The 21,572-nt window shown below is 39.7% G+C and overlaps 1 protein-coding gene across 4 annotated transcripts in view; it reads right to left on the bottom strand.

Annotated features, from left to right (window-relative positions):
• Positions 1-21,572, bottom strand: part of CREB1 (cAMP responsive element binding protein 1) — a 40,393-nt gene that overhangs the window by 7,271 nt on the left and 11,550 nt on the right. For 3 of the 4 annotated variants that reach the window (XM_033010841.2, XM_033010839.2, XM_033010840.2), the window contains exons 2-7: positions 14,175-14,296; positions 10,589-10,735; positions 8,494-8,594; positions 5,477-5,619; positions 3,803-3,985; positions 2,258-2,408 (exon numbers count right to left, since the gene is read on the bottom strand). In XM_033010841.2, the coding sequence (XP_032866732.1) occupies positions 2,258-2,408; positions 3,803-3,985; positions 5,477-5,619; positions 8,494-8,594; positions 10,589-10,735; positions 14,175-14,288 (839 nt within the window). In that variant the 5' untranslated portion in view covers positions 14,289-14,296. The remainder of the gene's footprint in view (positions 1-2,257; positions 2,409-3,802; positions 3,986-5,476; positions 5,620-8,493; positions 8,595-10,588; positions 10,736-14,174; positions 14,297-21,572) is intronic. The other variant, XM_033010842.2, reaches the window with a different exon arrangement.

Here is a 21,572-nt window from a genome sequence, read left to right as displayed (position 1 = left end):
AACATACTATGAACACCAGAGAAAAAATACCTGATTGTTAATGTGCAGCTGAGCATTCTGAAGGCAGTAACACCAAGACAGAAGCTATCTTGCACAGCAGTAGTATCGGTACCAATGTGCAAAGTAAGCACAAGGCTAAGTGCTGCAGGTAGATGGGAGTCCAGGCAGAGGGTTCTCCTGCAATGCAGCTTGTCAAAGCAGCACACTGCAGTTACATATAAATGTACAGGCTTGCTCCTCCTGAACCTTTAGGTGCAAAGCCGAGCAGCTTCAAAAGGAGAGCCTGCATGTGCCTTCATTACAAATACTACACAGATCAGTGATACAGTCAATGTTCTGGGAAATGAGAGGACAAAATTGAACCCAGTTCTTCTGCATATTAGATAAACTGTAGTTGTAGTACTAGGTAAAAAATAATGTCTGGTCCAGGACCTCCCTGGTAAGAAGAATCTAAAAGTAATTTTTGACATTCAGCTCAACAAATGAGACAGGATGAAGAAAATCTAGTTTGTAAGACCTGACTCAGGTATTCATTTCTCACTCCTACAGATACAATTTCACATGCTTGCAGCACTTCAGTGGGCCATGTGCAACATTTAGAGTTTAAGTAATTTTGGGCTGTTACTTGTGTCACAAAAAGATTAAGTACTACTGCATCAGGAAGTTTCTCCCAGTGCAAACAACTAATCCGACTTCGTGGGTGACAACTTTTTCTTTCTTTTTGTGATTTTTGTGCCAGCTTGGGTTGCATATTAAGCCACATCAAGTCTGTGTGCATGAGTTATTCATTATGAACAGCTAGAGTTATACTGAATTACAAGAGAGCTTTTAAAATGTAAAATTTACACAGAAAATTTGCACAATAATATCAATGAATATTTACGCTATAATCTTCCAACAAGTACCACCTCACCATCTGCCTCTCTACATCCCTTTCCCCTGTTTTGCTATGGAGCCTAGATTTGCAAATACCTACTAAGCAGGCAGGCTAAAAGCACCACATGCAACATGATACTGTTGCAAAAGCTGTCAATTTAACTCAAGTGGGGGTAATTCCCCATTGTTTTTCTTGGCTTTCCCAAACACAAAAGCCTTCTTTTACTGGAATAAGACTCCTGACTAAATGAGGGGATTCAGAATGCTAATTAGATTTTTCTCAAATGCGGAGCCTGAAAGAGTGACATCTACTATTCACTGGTATCAGAAAAATATATTAAAAGGGGAGATGGGTGATATTCTGTACAAAAACCTTCTAAAAAAGTGAACTCTGCTGTTCAGCATTATTCACTTCATTAAAGCCCCTCAGATAAGCACTGGGTCTGCTCATGTAACTTTCTATTGAGTTCACAGCTCAGCAATCTACAGAAGATAAATGCACCTGCACAACATAACAGATTTTCGGACTGACAGATGAAGTAAACAGTGCCTTCATGGGGCTTCCCCTCCTCAGAGGGGAGGGAAACTGCTGTTTTCCCAGTATCACATACACGCTCAAATCTGTGGCCTGCCGATGGAGTTCAAGCTCGGTGTGATGGGTCAGCTCAGGCCCACCCCTTCCCTCTGGCACACCAGTTAGGCTTAAGGAGCATCATACCCAACTTCTCACTGATGCTCCCTCCCTTCGCTGCCTCCACCAAGCTCTACCTCAGTAGGCTTGGTTGTTCCTCCTCACACACTAAATCCTACAGGGTTAAGTTTCCTCTCTCTCTCTTTCAGCCCCTCCGCTGTCACTGCTGGCTCCACAAAAGGAATAGCTGCTCATTTAGCCTTTGCTTGAGTCTTTCTGCCTCTAGAGGATAAAACCCCAAGAGCAAGCAGCTAAAGAGAACAAGTGAGACAATCAAGAAAGCATTTGTAAAGAGTGCAGGTGGGCCAGCAGCAGGGAGAATGCATACAGAAGGCTAAGGTAAAGAATCCAGGAAAGGGAACTGCATGAATGTACTACCTCAAAAAAGTCAACTCACCTTGTTGTTTGTAAGAACATATCTGCAGTCAGACAAGTCCCTCACCAGTGACTTTTCTCCTTATGGCAACAGACCAATTCACACACCTCACAGAATGAATCTGACACTTTTACTTAATATTTCATAGTCACAAGACACTAGCAGACACGCTTCTTTGCTTTGCATCTTTAAATAATGATAAATTCTTCCGAAAGCATTTCATATTGTGACTAAGAAAGATCACGATTCTTAGTGCTTAACACTCTAGTTCTACGCAAAGCTGACTGGCAAAAAAGTGATCTAAATGTACATGCCTGTTTTTCATTAGACGCACTTCTCTCTTCCGTGCGGCCTCTTCTGCTGGCTGGGTTGGAAGTGCTGGAGAGGATGCCATGACTACGCCTGGTGCAATGGTGCTGGTAGGGGCAGTGCGAATCTGGTAGGTCTGCACATCTCCTGAGGCGGCTGAGACACAAGGGAACATGTCAGTTTGGTGACAGCACTGTTAAACGTGGTGCAAAGAGCACCTAAGTCATCTATCTACCTACCCCTGCACTCTGGGCTACAGTACAGGAGGGATGATTGTCATCTGGGCCATCGCTGCTATCTCAGTCTTAGTTTATTAATGTATGCAACATTTTGGGCAGTCCTGCTGAAGAAATCTTCACTGTGCTTGTCAACTTGATTTGTCTTACTGTATTCTCTCTTAGTATATTTCTTTTTATTTCCCTAGTTTGTGGGCAGTTTTAGCAGTTTTAAGAAGATGAAGGATGGCAAACAGTATTTCTAGCTATCCTCCAAATGTCTATCTGCAAAAGGAGAAACTGCATGTGTAAGTATTTGGCACAGAAAAAAGGGTGTAGAAATGTAGCATTTACTCCAACGAGACAGTGCAAACTAGATACTTAACTTCACTACTTCTCTAGAATGAACAAGGTCTTGGGTTCCTTTTGTTTGTTTATTGTAATCTAGGATTGTGTTGTATTTGCCTGAGCTCATAAAAAAATACAATACCACCTAAAGAAATCACATGTCCTTGAGAACACAAAAACCGGAAGACCAATGCAACAATAGCATTTTTCTTAGCTATGTATTTTCACCGATGCCTGGAGACCTCTTCACTGGATAACTTTCAAATCACCTGCTTTACAATGATAAAAACAGGGGTACACTTTTATTTTTAATAAAAAATTTTTAATAAACCAAAACATATATATATATTTTAATAAAACCCCCTAACTTATTCTAAGTTGAAGCAGCCCTGCTTGCTCTAAATGAAGGGCTAGACCAAATGATCCCTTAAGGTACTTTCCTAAATTATTCTATGATTCTAGGACTCAACGATTAAGCACTTGGTGACTAGTTACAAAAGCCACAAAAGGAAGAAATTATGACTTGTAATTGAAAAGGGGAAAAAATTACTAATAAATTAAAGTGTCCTTATAGAAAGAATCAAAAAACTTTCTTTCCTAACTTTAATGCTTTGCTTTAAATTTCCTGTTGTCGCAGATGACTATCTGTGAGAAGCTGGAACTCTAAAGTGATATCAGTTTTTGCAGAACATATTAAAAAAAGATCATGTGGACAAAACACAAGAAATGCAACATGGAAAACCAAAAATAAGTATCTTGTTTTAAGAAGTAAACCCAAAATACCCACAATTTTATCAATTTGAAGGGAAAGGCTCCAAGAAAATGTGACAAATAGCTTTGTCCAGAATTTCTGTCAATCCTTTTGGAGACTTATCTGTGCCAAACCTGTTAATTCTGTTTCCTGACACATTTGAAGGAGTTAGGTTGGCAACTTGTATCTGCATGGAGAAAACGTTACACAGAATGACTGGCTGTGAAGTTTCTCACCTTGTACAACAACCTGGTTGCTGGGTACAAGTATCTGTTGTCCATCTGTGGTCTGTGCATATTGTAAAATGGTGGTGCCGGGCTGGGTTGCAGCTGCATTGGTCATAGTCAATGTCTGGAGACCTTGTACTCCATCTGTGCCATTGTTAGACAACTGTATTGCTCCTCCTTGGGTAATAGCAACTGAAGACAAAAAAAAATTGACACAGCATTTAAGACACTAATTTACCCACTAACTTACAGTATTAAACCTAGATATGGAAGAATACTGATCTGAGTTAAATCCCTTGAACGCTTATACACCCTCAAATCAGACACATGGCTTTAATGTACATTAAAGAAATCATGCTTTGAAAGTTTTCAATTTTCTGTGAGACCCATATTGGGGGGGGGGGGGGGGGGGGGGGGGGCGGGGGCAAAAACCACAGCCTAAAACACACATTAGTTTTTCTGATAAAACAGCATCACACAGAGGAGCTATAAACCTTCCCCAGGGAATATTTTTTAATTTGTTAGTTAAGATTTTTCTTCTTGGTTGGTTTAGGTCTTTTCCTCAGTCCTTTCTTTTTTCTTCTCATCTGAACTTCCTCTCCTCTTCCATGCTTTATGCCTTTCAGTCTCCTCTGCTGCTATTGCTATCCATCTTGTGTTTCACTTTCTTCTTGCTTTGGCATTTTTTTTTTCTTCTGATTGTTATCCCCCTTCTCTACAACCTCCTCAGCACCTTCCTAGCAGTGTTTTCATTCATAAAGGTCGTTTCACACATTTTTTTTTTCCTTCAAGCAGTCTTACTTTGCTGGGTTTTTTTCCTTTCTTTCCCTCAATACCATCATGCAGGTGTACTGAGACATCATCCCTCATTTGTGATTCCACAGAATTGCATTGTGTTCCTATATACAGACACAGCAAAATCTCAAGTATCTGCACAAGCAGTTATTTTACAGTTATGGTAGGAATGCAGAGTTAACCACATCAGCTTCAATAAAATTAAATAGAGTATTAGGCAAAGTGGCTAAGGAGTAAAGAGAGATATAAAAATTTAAAAGAGATTTTAAGAGAAAGATGTAAAGAAGTAGTTCTTTCTCCCTTTTGAATATTTAATACTGTGTGTGTTTGTGTGAGACAGAATGTGGATTCTAGCTTTACTGCTGTATCCTCAATCTTTCAAGTCAAAGCACTGTATCTATAAAATCTAATGAATAGAGAAAACATAGGAACATGTATTTATTACATATTTTAAATAAGGTTGATGAATTTCTTATTTTTTCACGACTTTCTAAGAATGTAACTGCAGACTCTAATGTTTTTTTTTATTAATGAAGTTACAATTCTGTGAACCACTATTAATAATCTGCCAGGAAAAAAGAGAAACTTCTGAATTACCTCATCTTGTTCCTGCAGTGAAAAAGTTTGTAATAGCATTATGGTTAGTTTGTATTTTGCCTCAGGATGCATTTAGCTGCACTAACTGGCAAGCAGTCCCAGAATGTTAATCGAACATTTCAAATACTTACAATAGGAATGTGTTTAAAAGGCACAGTTATCAAACAGTCACATTAAAGTACTGTTATTTTCACCTCCTGCTTTGTCCTAGTCCAAACAGTTATAGAAATAATAGTTCTTCATCTTCTCATCCCCACTTACTAGCACCACTGAGAAATTCAGACTACATACTGTACTGCCCACTGCTGGTTTGGTAAATGGGAGTTGGCACCGTAACAGTGGCGATGGCAGGTGCTGCTGTTTCCTCTTCAGACTTTTCTTCTTCGATCCTTGGCACTCCTGGGGCGTCTGAGGACAAGTCATTCAAAATTTTTCTGGCAAAGACAGTGTGTTGTAGAGATTTTAATAAAAATTGGAAAAAAAAAAAAAAAGTTTACTTGATACATAATGCTGGAGAAAACTGAAAAGTGCAGTAAGCCAGCAAGGAAAATATGGGCGCAGAATGAAAAACCCGCACTATCTTCAAACTCTTATTGAAGAGGATTGTTCAAAGTGCCATGCACAGATGGGCAAGGGAGCCAGCACAGAGCAGCTGTGCTAATCAACACAAGATACAAGGTGCTTCTCAACAGGTTCTTCTCAACCCAAGACACAGCTATCACAACATTCCCTTTTACTTAAAACCATGTTTCTCTCTCATCCATTTTTACTTTTTTCCTGCTTTTAGCCACATAAAGATTTGAAGAAAGCCAAGTACATAAAAATCCATCTCCTCACTTACATTAGGGGAACTGCTCTGTTTCAGAGACCGTAAAGGCCTCAGCCAGAGAGCTGAATATAAAGGAAGTTAGCAAAAATGCTTGAAGGAGGAACCAGTTTATAATGTAATGCCTGCCTGGGAGACAATACGCAGTGTTTGAGTAAAGTCACACAGTTACTTTTACAGGTGCCCTGCCTGAGAAAGCTGTGAGATTAGCATGGGTAAAGGAAAGAACAGTTTGTTTAATTACTTCCATGGGTTAATTTTCCAAAGCCAAAACTGCTAAAACATCACTGCCACAGCTCCCACTGAACACGACTGTAAGACTGACCATACCAGGTTTTGCAGTTTGCATCATTTAGACCAAACACTGTCCCTCAAAGGACTGTCAAGCCCTCTTCACTGCTGGCATATTCTACTATGTTGCTGCAAAATGCTACTTAGGTAAAGGGTAACAATTTTTTTGTAATTCTCTTATGTTTTCCTGTGGACTATCACTAGAACTCAAAGTGTGATGAAGCAAACACGGCAGCAGATGCCAATGTCCAAGACAACACTTACTTCTTAAATAAGGCTCCTAAGGCTTTGTGAGCCAGAACATCTGTATGGAGCTACTGAGGAGAACAGTCACTCTGCTAAGCAACTTGACAAACAGAGCTTTGCTGTTGCTGTTTTGACTCTGAGTGCATGCAAGAACCCCAGCATTGCACAAGCACTCCACTTTGCCAAGCACCACTTGGACAAATTAAAAATTCCCATCCATAGAGTTTGCAATCTAGGTGTTAGACCAGAAAAACTAGTAGACAGAGCAGATGAAAAAATATGGAGGGAGCAGGGAGGATGAGGAACAAAACCCAAGCAGCCCAAAATAGAAAAGAAGAAACTGCAGCTCACCACTTTTTAAGCTCATGTCAGATATGATCTGGTGGTTAAAACCTACCTTTGCCATCATAAAGATGGATTTAAGATAGAAGGTGGCAGCTTTAAAAATACAGGAGCTATGAACTGACACGGGGAACACATGATGTACTTCAGTAGCAGGATCAAAGTTTCTGAGGAAGAGGTATAGCTTTGAATTCTGGGAACCTATCTGCACCTAATCGTCTCTCTGGGGCCAGTTACAGCAGCTTAAATAATGCCAACCAGGAACTCACTAAAAACAACAGTAGTCTGGCTCAGCCTTTCTGACATGACCCCTATGCCAGCCCAGAGTCCGAGCTGTGTATACAAGTTGTACAATTACAAAGTTTTGCTGAGTCACCAGGATCTGGTTTGAGGACGGAGGCTCTGGTGTGCCATCAGTGCATGCACAGGAGTCCATGTTAATGAGAAGTTAGCATGCATAAGTACCCTCTTCTCAGTTTTGCTGCTTGTTTACTTAGCTCTGTTGTCTCACGATATACAGCCATTCTTCCATATATAGTAAAAGCAAGTGTCTCACTGCAGAAGCAGACTGCAAGGAAGTCTGTGGCAGCCTTGAAGTTAGCAACACTGCTCCTCACAAATAAAAATATCTTCCCAGATCTATTATAGCTAGGGATCTTCAGCAATGGTTTTCAGTATCTTCAGGAGAACAGCCTTGAAGGCTGTTGGAGAAGGTAGAAAATAATTGGCAAGTGTTAAAAAAAAAACCTGGTTGAGATATGCTCAGGCCTAGAGTCTAGCTTGTATTTTTAAGGCTATGCTTATAAAGAAAAAAGGAGCATCTGAATTTTCTGAAGCAGCAGGAATCCACAGGTCACTTAACATCTGCTGAACTCCAGAGCCATTCCTTAATGCTATTTAGCATGTTTTAAGAACAAAAAGTGAGATTTAGTACAGCCAAAAAAAGCTGTGCAAGGGCTTAATGAATAAAGTAACATATGACTAACATCGTGTGAAGGAGCACCTCAGTTGGTCTTACCACAGAAGTATTTGCCATGACAACTAGAGATGCCAGATGCCTAGCACTACCTTCAACTCATACCCTGACTTCTTGAACTTTAAATGCAACCAATTTTGCTCAAGCTGAAATTTCCTCTGAGCCATGTAACACTACATGTTCATTGAAAGTCTCATGGGATAAAGGAATTAAGTTTGATTGCTGCTAGCATTTCAACAATAATGAAAAACAACAGAGTTGATTTTTTGCAGACTACAGATTACACAGAAGCCACTTTCTTGCAAAGCTTCAGTATATTTCATCTATTAAGTACCCATTAAAGCTATCTCTCAAGGCACCTAGCACAATGATACCTCAATGTTTCACAAATATGGCAATTAGCTTCTCGGCTCATTTCTGTCTTAACTGGGTGTAACAGCTGAGGTTTCTTCCTCCTCCTCCTCCTATTTGCTTATCTTTTTGCATCCTATTCCATGGAAAGACATTGCAGAAGAGAGATTTCAGTTAAATGGTAAATGTAAAAATAACTATACAATGATGCTGTTTATCTCCCCATATGAAGAACGCATCCATCAGGCAAAATGCTTCTGCTTTTAACCTCCATACCTGTAGGAGGGTCGTCTGGAAAGAATTTCTCTTCGTTTCTGTGAGTCTGTGACACTGTCGACTGATTCCTGTGAATCTTCACTTTCTGCTATAGTGGAGATCTGTAAATAAGAACAGCAATCAAATTTAACAAGACACTTCCAATGTCTTTACTTTAAGGAAATGCTGACATCCTGTGAAAAACCCTACAATGCAAGTATTCTATAGTGCTTCTACCTAGGCAATGAACAGAAAGGGCAGGCTGTTCAGTAACAGATCCAGTGAAGAATGACCACAGTCAGTTATCTACCTGTGAGAATGTCCTTTATAATTTAAATACTCCAGAAAGAAAATATAAACAGTAATTACATACACTTTTTGCTTTCCATGATTGCTTGCTTCCACCCATTTTAAGGAAACAAATAAAGATTTTTTTAGTAAAATTTAGGAAGACAATGACTAAAACCAAATTAAGATAGCGGAAATATTTTGAAACAAAGAGCAAAATCCTGAAGTTGAGAAACATCAATTTATAAATAATTGGGTAGATATGTTACAGAGAGACTGCCTCTATTTGCAGGGGGAAATTGTCAGGAAAATGTCATACATGAGAATGCTAAAAAATAATGCACTGCTGCAATTCTGAACATTTGTGCTAAAAAAAGACAAAAGTTTATGAAGGAAAATGAGAATGTTTGTATCAATCACATTTCAATAATTTTATATTTGAAGTGTGCCAAAAATATAAAAACATCTCCAATACATAAAAAGAGACTGTTTTCCAAAAGACTATAGTCACGTGACAAATATACAAAAGCTAATGATAGTGAACAGAGAAATGCTTGTGTGAGAAACTTATCTCACAGCCTGACATCTTCTGCACTGTAGGGAAGATTCCTAAAGGCTCAGAAAGCTTGCTGGCACCCAAATCTCACAGTTATCAGATACAGGGCCTGAATAGGTCCAAGGCTGACTGCTAACTACTGGGCTTTGAATATCCAAACAGGCTGGCTTTGCACTGAGCCAGGTGAATTCCAAGCATGGTTTCATTGTCAGTCTCTTATCTTCTACCTCTGGGTTAGTAACCTGTGCACTTATCTGAAAACTGCTCACCTCCAATAGATTAAAACTCTAAACTTTTGACTCCAATGGCTGAGAAGGGAAGAACCTGCCAGAAACCCAGCACTAAAGCTGACAAGGAGTAAACAAAGAATATTATCAGAATGGCCTAGTTTTAAATTACGCATGCCTTATTATTTTTTAAAATAATACCCAGCTAAATAACTGTATCAAATAGTCACAATGTCTACTTTTTAAAACTAAATATTTTTTGAGCTCAGTGTGCTAATGGCAAAGGAATGACATACAGTCCCCCTTGCTCTGTGTAGATGCTGTATGCCAAGCAATCTCTCTTTCTGCATTCAGTAACACTGAGCTTAAAGTGGGAAAAAAATAAGAAACATTACAGGTTTTAAAGATTTCAGACTACTTGACTCCTATGCCTTCAAGCTACTTCATTGTATTGCATTATCTGTCTTGCTTTACAGAAAATAAAATGCTAAGGGCTTTTACAAAGCAAACAACATTCAACCGTCAAATTGTAAAATCATTTTTATGGGAGGATTGATAGGTTTATTTTAAGGACCATTAACATACAAACATCTGTTTTGTAAACCAATGCAAATATTTTCTAAGTAGCAAGGACTCTCATCTCAGAATATCAGCCCCATTGATGACTAAAGATTACATTTAAAAAAAAAATCCCTTTTGTTCACTTCAGAATCCTATGAACTCTTACTCAGTAAAGATGTAGGAAAATACAGTAGAGAGAAAAAGTAGAGTAGTACTGTAAGAAAACCACGAAGCTGTTACAACTCACCAACAAAACTCTAGAAGGAAATGAAACTCAGCAATGTTTGAAAGTGAAAAGTGGTTAAACCAGAACAGAAAAAAGATACAGAGTAGCAAATACTGTACAGATTTTGCCTTCAAATTGCTCTTAGAAGTTTATATAAGCAAAATCACAATCCAGGACACAAACACATTAGAAACCAGTGAACTGTCAGGACTATTCAAAAGGCCCAATTCACGTATTAGGAATTTCTTCAGTCAGTACCTGAACTGTCTGGACCTGTGGAGACTGAATAACTGATGGCTGGGCAGCCTGAATTACTCCATGCACTTGAACCGTCTGCCCATTGGGCAGCTGAACTAAGGTCACTGTGGGTGCAGAAGACGTTGCATGAGCTGCTGGCATAGATACCTGCAAAGAAGAGACAGTGAGCATAAATTAGGTTACTGCAAAATCTTATGTCACTACTACTTTCACTTTTTGATGAAAGAATTATGTCTCTTCTAAACCCCAGTTAGATGACCCAAATGTTTCAGCGTAATATAAAACCCCCTGAACTGCCTAAAACCAATATCTGACCTACTTTACAAATTAATCTAATACAGAATTTCTGCAGGCTCAAAACATCACTTGTAAAACCACTGACAAGAGTGAGAAAAACACAACTGCCTCTATTTTGAGGTAACCTAATAAAAACACATTTATTACCTTTCACTTACTTCAGTTAGATACTGCTAGGACTTGGGTGTACTCCTACAGACACTGCTGAGTCAAAGGCAGAAACATATGGGAGTAGAGCTATTTTTGTTCTCACTCAAGAAAATGCAAAGTGTTTGCCAGATGTAAGAAGTTAAAATTTTTAGGGAGTTATACCTTTCAGGCTTTCTAGAGACTAACCATACTGAGTAGCTGGTAAAGTCCATTTAAATCAAGAAAACTGACCGTGTGTTCAGACAGAAAACCCACAGGTTTGCAGTGGAAAGAAATGGTTTGTAGGTAGTTATTGTGATTCAGTGTAACGGGTCAACACAAACTCTAGTCTTAGTTATTTCTATGAGGAAAAATTGTCCACATTTTAAACCCTCACTTCCTAAACACAACTTTGTTTCTACAGCACAGACCTGTAGGCACAGTGGCTATGCCAGCGGGGATACGCTAACGACTTCAGCAGGGTATGTCAGCACTGTGTGTGCAGCCACGCGTGTCCTGCGTGGGGGCTCGGGCTCCGGGGACAGCGATACCCACACAAAGCTGTTCACGTCACACGGGGAAGTCTCACCCTGGCAGGTCAGGACTGCTGTGGGTGGCTGAAGGGCCACGCACCAAGCTTGCTACATGGCTGGGCAGATGCCCCAGTGCACGTCCAGTACTCAGCAACTGCCTGGTGACACGATGCACGTGTTCGTGGCTGGGGGGCTCCTGAAATTCAGGCAGGAGGGTGCCGTGGCTGCCGTACCAGTGTGCACGGCCCTCGGTTCGTGCCCGACTCACACCATCACAGCCCTCAGGGAAGGGCTGCAGGCAAGCGTCAGCTGCTCTGGCAGACCACAGCCAGCCTTCTTCTAGACACCCAGGTTTGGAAAATTTAACAATCCTCCAGTGTTCAACGGCGTTTTCCAGAAATTTGATCTGTGTAGCTACAATGCGAGAAGAGGCTGCACTGCTGTCCTACCTAATCTCAAAAGAGCTGCTTTGTACCGGATGCAGAAGTAAATCCTCTGCTGTCCCCATGAACATGCGGTTCTCAAAAAGCTGCAGTAGCTGATCTCTGAATTTCCATAAACATCCGCCACTTAGAGGGAAATCTTGCTTAACAAGAAAATTAAAGGGAATTACATGTAGACCTCTCTCCTCCACATCTGTCTCTCCCTAATCCACAAATCTGTGTTCGTCTTTACCTTCCTCTTTCAGGAAAACAGCTGCAGCATTACATGGTGGTACTTAACCCACATGTGAGAGAAACCGTGGCTGAGATTAACATGAGCGCACTTTCCTCTGGCAAATTATATTCCTTTACCAAGCAACCTTTTTTAATAATTCAAGTCTGACTAAACAGTCTTTGGCAATGACAGCAAAGCTGATCAAATGGAGGCCACTCTGTGGTTGAATTAAGCCAACAGCAGAGTGTAACTTCTGCAGATGTCTCTGACTCATACCTTGTGGAACTGAAACACATTTCCTTTTGACTCTGAAAACTACCCTGAACTCCCTAAAAATGCAGCAATTAAACTAAGCTTACAAGAGTGGTGACCTTAGAAGAGATAATGAAAGAATTAAATTGACATATGCCTCTGAGGGCACTCCCTAATGCCAAACACTGCCACTTCACATATTAAAAATATCGTAATAACATAACACTGATGTGAACAAGACAAGGAATTATGTTTAGACTGTTACATCACTTCCACAAGGAATATAAAGCCTGGGGAAAAGCTAAGGTACAAATAATACAGTGAATGACAACAGAGGAAATTAGGAGAAATGTATTTCTTTGTGGTTCACGTGGATTTTAACTAGAGCTGTATAGCTTTTTCTTACTTGGAAAAAAATCTCATTCAAGTACCTGGGTAATTTTACCCAAGTAAAGTGCATTCAACCCACTGCATACTTGTAAATTCAGCTACCTGAAGGTTAGTATGCTAGCACATGAATTTAAAACATTCTTGCTTCTCTGGACTAAATCTTAATGCATAGCAAGTGAGAAGCAGTTTACTGGTTTTGCAAGAGAAATAAACTACTTCCACTCAGTTCACACTGAAGTGTTATTTGCACCACCTACATCCTGTGCCTAAGTTAGACAGTGAGAAAACTGCCCAAAGAGGCAAGCTGGTGCAGGGCAGCTGGTGGCCTGTAAATTCACACTACAGCTTCGCTCAACAAAATCACCCTGTGCATTTCAACAGCCCCAACCCCTATACTATCACTTGAATGGAAGTGTACTATCTCTGGTTTACCAAAAGGTGTAATGACTTAAAAAATACATTAATAAATTATAAAATGATAAGTGATTTGACACTTGTGCCACTTGAAAGACACTCAATTCCCCAAACTATAAGATCTAAAAACCCTGTTTGTTCTTTGCAGACTGCAAATAGTTTCACAATTAATGGTTACAAGAGACAGCTGAACAGATTCTGTGCTCATCTGCACAATGGAGTTGCTTCTGTCAACCACCAATGTATCCAAGAATGAAACCAGGTTCCAAAATTAGAGATGTAGCTGGGAACACATTTCTTGTCTCTCCAAAATAATTTGAGGATAATAAATTACCTACTACTACTGTCTCTCTAAACAACCAACAATTCTGTGAAATTCTGGAGAGACAACAGGATAACATGAGCTGTCAAATGCCAGGTTGTTCCACTTGATTGTAATGTTTATAATATTAATCTCATCTGATAAGTCGTTGTATTTGCTGCATTATTTATCTATATTTTCAGTTTGTTTTCTTCAGAATTAAACTGACTGCTATAGACAAGTTTCTAACAGAAAACATAACAGCAAAACAAACCAGTCAATATAGAAAAGACAGTAAATTACATGTTTTGAAAAAAATACCTTTCAGTGGTATGGTTGTGGTAAAGAATGCTAGAAATATTGTCATCCATTATTCTGTTAACATTACACAGTTTACACACATACAGTTCTTCAGAACTAACACAGCCTAGTGTGATGGGAAGTTAAAATCTCTACTGCTTTAAAAATGTGAAGACAAATATTAAAGGAACTATACATTGCACCTGTTTCAGAATCTTATCAACGGAACCTTCTCTCAGGCCCATGAGCAGACATTATCCCTCTTAAAAAAATTATCCAGTAGGTAAAACTATTACACCGTATGATTTTATACCTGGGCTAACGTTGCAATCTGTGGTTGTGCCTGTACTGTCATCTGTTGGGTTTCTGCCTCTGTAACGGCTGCATCTCCACTCTGCTGGTTCTCTGCTCCAGATTCCATGGTCATTTAGTTACCTACAATCACAATATTTGTCGTAAGTCTGGGTTGGTATGCAAGTCCATTATTCTTGGTGGATCTGGTAGCAATCACTAAAGCTGAATTCCCATTACTACATACTGCTTTCATTTGCTTATTAAAATGTTGCCAAACTATTAGCATTCAGGCAAAATTTTTTCATGCCAGGTGTCTGCCTCAGATTTGATATTTCTATGTGTAATGTTTATGAAAAACAGGTCCACTCTCCTCCAATAATGAGACCAGAAAAAATGTGCTTTGCTCATCTTAAAAAAAAAAATTACTTTAGCAATTGCACTATGATAATCTAGTACCTCCACAATTTGGAATAATGACCAGCAGTTTGTCAGGAAGGGCACTCCCTCAGTGCCAAGGTGACAATGTGCCCTGCTACAGCCCTCCCTCTCCCCCGCAACTGCAGTTTGCAGAGAACCAACAGCAATTGCGCCTGTGTTGGGCACTTAGTTTTCGGCCTTCTTCTGTCTGAACTAAATATGCAACATCTCCATGCAAATTCTTTCCACAACCAGACTCTGTATGGTGCTATGCCACAGCAATTTAAGTCCTTTCTCCTCAGTAGTTTTAAAGTCAATATACTTAATGATAGAAGCCATTTCTACTTGAACCTTACTACAAATAAATACTTTCTGTATTTAGAGGTACACAGTAGTTTGTCATGGTATAAGCTTAGTATCATATATAGTTCCTAATAATTTATATTTCTAAGCAGTAACTGAGCAAGACAAGATCACCAGAACATACAACTCTATAAAAAGAGGTTGCATAACTTCCAAACCCATGCATGTAGGCAGAGTGCAATGACTGTTAAATTCTGCACTGATCTGTGAAAATTACTTTTGAGTTCTTCTTTAAATACTGGTATGAAAATATTTAATATATAAAAAAGAACTTCAAAATGCAAGGAAATGCTCCCAATGGTGATATAGCAATAACACTGTATTACACAGAACTCCAAATACCAAATATTAGGAATGGATATTACCTCCATAGCCACGATACTAATCCTGTGCACTGACTGCCCTGCACTGCCCAACCTACTCAGGCCTCTGGCTACCCCAAGGCAGCACACCTCTCTTCCGAGCTGGAGCAAAACAACCAGTAGAGCATTTCTGCTTTGGGAAAGGGCCGTCAGACAGAAGATGCTCAGGATCAGAAGAAAGGTGGAAAGAAGGAGAAATGCCCCTCTCCTTGCTCATCTTCACTGGCCCTCCAAGGAAAAGACTCAGAAGTGTAAATAGAGGTGGTAGTACCATGATCACATTCAAGACATTTAATTTTAAACACAAAGTCACAGAAACTTCCATTTCAATGCAAACTATGCTCCAGTATTACGAGAAAGAGAATACGCTTTGGAGATGTGTAGCAGTAGAATCACACGTCGACCCTGAGTATAATATGAAATTTCTGTCTTGCAGTAAACAACTGCTAATCAACAAACATAAAATAGCATTTCAAAGAAGTAGCTGCATCTCACATCCAAAGCAAGCAAGTCAATGTATATAAATCAAAATCTGTACATTTAGTATTGAAAGTGACTGTTCAAATGAGCTTTTGTATTTGTATGTGTGTGTGAACACTGAAATGTTTAAGTACCAAATACTTAGTTCCCACATCAGTTTAGAAACCCTTAGGAAATGAAAATAAGGAAAAGAATTAAACCTGATTTTCCTTAAAAACAAACTATGAAAAAAAACTTACAAATTTTTTGAAAAAGCAAGTTAAATTCTTCTAAGCACCCAGAATTTTGTTCTGTCTCTCTTTGTTACCATGATTTTTGTCCCACATACACCAGGTATTAGTCTGACAAATGCTCACGGGTAAACAATACTCTACCTATATGCATATACTTGTAAACTGGCCCTGAAAGATATGAATTGTAAACTCACTGCATTTAAGTAGTCTAGATGTTATAATTTCTATAAGAATTCAAGAATAGCCTGTGTCCATGCAAATAGGATAACTCCATTCTTTCCTACAGTACCAAGCCTTCTCCGTGCTGCATTCAATCTTCCAGAAAGCATAAAAGAAAACCCATGTACTATTACTATTTGTAATATACATTACCACACAGTTTTTAAAGACTTAACTAATGACAATAGTCTAAGTGGACTTCTACCTCAACTTTAACACACAAGTTGTATTTTAGCAGTCTTAGTCCTCTATGTTGTACACTCAATTTTTTTTTTTTTTTTGAGTATTCTGCATTTTCAAAAGTACAATCTACAAACCAAACTACCATAAGTTTTGCTTTGATTTTTATAATTTTTAAGGAGGTATCTAGTTTTATCACTTTTTTGCGAGTATTTTGTCCAAGGTAAGCAAATCAACAACTTTCTCCCAATTCCTATGCATGTATCATGGTGAGTCCAGCCAAAAGACTACCTCATCGGAACCATTTCACGAGCAGATCTTTTGCATCAGTAACATCTCCCAGCCAAGCATCTGAAAAGAACTTGAAAAAACAATTTCCCAGCTACAAATTCAAGTATGCTGCAAAACTAATAATGCTTTTGTTTGCTGATAGAAAACATGACTCCAGTATGGAGTCAGTTGCTATACAAATGGGACTAGAAATACATGAAAAGTGCAAGTGAGGAGTCTCTTGAATCAGGTATTTAGCAATGTCTGCAAAGGTAGATGCTGCCAAATTCCTGCTGATAAATGCAATGTTTTCCTAGGAAGAATTTCCAGTCCTCTCACACACTATTCAGCAAAGGACCTCTGGTTTTACAAGCTTGGTTTCCACACTTGCATCATCTTTTGCATATGTAATCAGCAAAAGCATTAACTGTTTGACGTGCTCCCTCCCTTACAACACCAACATTTCACAAATCAAATTCTTACTGTGAATTGCAAACACCTACAGGGAACCTCCCCATAACATATAGTAAGCACCAAGCAATGCAGGAAGCTGCCTGCAAGATTTACATCTTGACACATGCAGTTTAAGCAAGTTTCCAATGTGACTTTTGTAGGTTTTGGACAAGCTCTTAGTCTCGTTTTATTTCCAGGTTCTAAGTACTCTTGAATTTGGTTCAATTTACCTTGCACTTATACATCACAGTATTTGTATTCCAACATCTTCACTGCTACCTTTTTCAGTAACTCGTGAGAAAAAGGAGGAATCAAATTTTTGAGCATCACGACATCATATTCCAGATACATCGATTACTACATTGTTCCATGTTTGCTTTAACAGTATGGTATGATTAAGATTGCCAGGATACACAAGACCAGGCACCTAGAACACAAACACTTATTAAGTGTGTGTAAGAATAAGCCCCTGATGTCTGACATTAAGTTTGTCAATCCCTATTATTTCTCGCAATTTACAATGGAACAGATGAAATGATGCTTGGTTTGAAACCTTAACCTCCCCACCCATACAAATGAATGCCAATCCTGACACATCCTTTCTAAACACTCATACACCCCTAGTCTAGACAAGCTTTGCTGACCAGTACCCCAGGGCCTTTCTGTTCTGGTGGGTGCTTGGGCCCTCCCCGTCACCCCATCCTTTTGCTCCCCCCACCCTGTTGGCAGTGGCCCACCCCAATCCCTGGCACTGATTCCCCTGGCAGCCACCACACCAGGACTTCTCGATAGAGGCGGTGAGCCGACAGTGTCCTGCTGGAGAACAAGTGTCCGGGGCAGGGAAGGCATATAAGAACAGAAGGAGCACACCTTCTTCTCATTCCCCCCTGCCCCCAGGCTACTTGACATCTTGTCAGGAGAGGACACACACCTCCACTTCTAGTTCATCTTGAACCAAGTATTCTAAATGAAACTAGCTGAAAAATCAGTTAGCTATTAACAACCAGAATTGGAAAACCACAGTCTGCTTGCCTAAAACACCCCGGCTATCAACTCTGAACATAGGTTAAGAAAGCCGACAAGATTACCCGGTTGGAGACGGTTTAACTCTCGACTTTTATGTAATACACAATTTCCTTTATTAGTTCAAAAGAGCTAGTATTATACTCACTAATACTTTATTAATAACAAACTTACCAATGATCTGAAACTGCAGAGGTGAAGAGTTGAACAGCAAAACGTGCAGCTGGCACCCAGTAATTTGTTTTAGCCAAATCAGGAGTGAAAGAAGTTCAGCAGAAGATAACTAACTGTACTAGCTGAATTTACACCAGGGCAGCAGAAGATGTATGCTAATAAACACAAACAGTTGCAGAATGCAGGGGAAACCAAACTACACACACTGTAGAAAAATCCAAATAAACCTGTCCACTAGTTGCATAAACCTGGCAAGGGGGCCCGGCACTATTGCAGATAGTTCACTTCAGATTTCTGTTTAACATGCGTCTGTGACAGGAGGAGCTAAAGTGTTGGACTGCAACAGTAATAAGATACAGGGTGATCTTTAAAAATTATATTTGTATAGATAGACCCTATACATCAGCTGGATTATAGTGCAAAGATTGGGAGCCCATCTTAAAAATGCGTTCTGTGGAATCTGCGTGTTCAGAGAAAGCAAGCATATGGGGCAATGAAGATGTCTTGTATGGACAAACTGCATAGAAATGTATTATTTACTCCAGAAAGGAGAGAAATGCTTCAAGCACTAAAAATATACTTAAATTAGTTACAGGGTACGTAAACAAGAAACATTCACTGTCTGATTATACGAACAGTGACGCTGTGGCAAATTTAAAAGTATAAAAATGAAAAATACCTATTAAAAAAAAATATGAACAGTAGTATTTCATGTACTGTACAAATAGAGCATTGATGCTGATGATGATAAGCAATTTATCAGGATTCAAACAGAGGTTAGGCATGCACATAGATAACAAGAATTTCCAAGAGTATCCAGAATTGGTATGGTTATTTTATACCAAAAGTAGTGCAGAGCTGAAGGGAAGATAGAACCTCATGAGTCAGGATTTAAATCAATCTCTAATCCTTAAAAATTCAAGTAAAGGTTTTCATGAAGGGAGTAGATTATGTCAAATGTAATTTCTGCAGGCTCCAGTAGTCTTCTGGGGTGCCAACTGATCTTCAGTATCTTAAAGACAGGATGCTGAACTAGGTGTGCTACAGATAACGGTAACTCCTCTAATCTCTGTTATTTAAAGTGAACATCAATGCTGTATATTCAGAGCATGAGCAGAGTTACCTCCCCTCCCATCTGCTTATAGTCAGGAAGATATAATTCTGTCTTCCCACAGCTTTCATATCATCTTCTTCACTCTTTAGTACCCACCTACTGAGATGTCTGTGGTCTCCCTGGTATATCTTGCTTTCTTACTTCTTTTTCTCTCTCCTATCCCAAATAGCCCCATGAACTCCAGCATCTCCCCTGAACGTTAGGCTCTGCTTCTTGGTTTCTCCTTGCTCAAATGAGCTCATAGAGCTTTCCTGCTCTGCAGACAAGGCTGCTTTTCGTCTCCCAGGACAGACTGGAGAAAAAAGGTGGAGATCTTTTCCCAAACACCACTAAATCCAAGAACCAAAATACTTCACTGTGCCTGTTACAGCAGATACAACTTTCCATCCACTTTCATACAAGAAAGTCCTGAATGCCCCAAAGCTTTCTGTGCTTTTCAGTTGTATCAGTTGGTATACTACCTCTCCCTGCAAGCCTTTCTTTTCTTTGTCTTTAGTAACATCATGGTGACAATTCAGTGCTACCAGTTAATGCTTACGCTGACAGTTATTGGCCATACAATATAACTACACCTTGAGGCCACACGTCTCACTTTACACCACAGATGTACTGTCACAGCCTGCTCACACGCAAGCACAGATTTACCAAGTGACACACTTTAAAGTCTCCTTCTCCTCCACACCTAGATGATGACTTCTGGTTTTGTTTTATTAAAGTACACACCCAGATTCTGAAGAACAACATGACAGCCTCCAAAAACACTGCAGAGGAGAGACCAAACAAACCCATCCCCATTTTGAGCCCAAGTTGTGCCACATCCAGTCAGACATTCCCCCGGCCATCCCCCTGCAGAAGCCACCTCTCCTGTCACGTTAGGTTCCTGATCCAGTTCAACATCCAACCACCCAACTGCTCGCTGCAGCAAACGGCTGGGGCAGCAAGGGGGCTGAGGGAAGGGAAATCGAGGCCTGTTTCAGGGCCTGTTTCTCAAGCACTGTATTTGGATTTATTCATAGCAGGCATACCAGTACGACTGCTCAGGAAGCACATACAGCTTCACCATCCAAGGTTCCAGGAATTCAACTCACTCCCTATTTACTATATGTGGCTTTATAGAGCCACAGATCCACCATGAAAGCACTGAAAAGGTCATCAAACACTGCTCTTGTATGCTATTATTTGTTTTCACCTTTTCAGTGTAATTACCGAGGACATTCACATGAAATCTATAAACATTTCCACTGCTACCTTGCAGCGTGGCAGCCCTTTCAGCTGCAGCTCAACAGCTGCTTTATGAACTCCATTCAGTGGCTGCCAGACTGAAAATGTTCAGAAAAAATAATTTTATTTACAGCTAACACATGGGACGTCAAATAACCAGTAATAAATGCTCAACAGGACAAGACAGGCCCATAATTATCTCTCTCTGTCGCTAATGACTACAGTGGGTTGGCACAGGAATTGCAATTTACACCAGAGCGCTCTGTCATCCCAAGCTGGCACTGCCCCTGCTGCTGCCCCCAGCTGTCTGCTCCTCCTGCCCTCTCCTCGGGGTGACAAGATGGTGTGCCATACTGTGAACACAACCTACAGTTGCTGCTTCGTCTTAAATCTCCTTTTACCACTTCTCTGAATGGGCTCGCCACACAGCTGCTCGATGATCATGCCAACCTCTGGGTCAGGGCCATGCAAGGGCCGAGTGGAAGTGGAAATAGAAGAATGGCATCAACAACCACCTCCACCAAAAAGAAGCCACTGGGTAACTAACATTATTATTGAAAACATAATCCATAAATCTGTTCTATTTATAAATGCTCTGTCCTTATATTGAATGCACTTAGGGTATTAAAATACTAATTCACATGCTTTACGTTTGTGATCTTTAACATGCAACAGAACTGTGAGAACTATTTATAAACACCATTAGTGAATATGTATAACAAAAAAAAAACAAACTCACCCCAAAAGATCTCTGCAAATTGCATTTTAGAGAAAGCAGAGATTGTTAAAGATGTTCTAGGCAGTATATACAATCTATTCACAAAGACTTCAAGAGAACTTGCTTGTTTCTGAGAATTCAGCACATCTTGTAATTCTTACAAATTTGTTGCCAGTATCATTTATGCAGT

The sequence above is a fragment of the Tyto alba genome, unplaced genomic scaffold (assembly GCF_018691265.1).
Source record: "Tyto alba isolate M040663 unplaced genomic scaffold, T.alba_DEE_v4.0 Super-Scaffold_7, whole genome shotgun sequence".
Classification (NCBI taxonomy): domain Eukaryota; kingdom Metazoa; phylum Chordata; class Aves; order Strigiformes; family Tytonidae; genus Tyto; species Tyto alba.
Note: the sequence above shows the minus strand (reverse complement) of the source record. Positions and strands in the feature narration are given on the sequence as shown.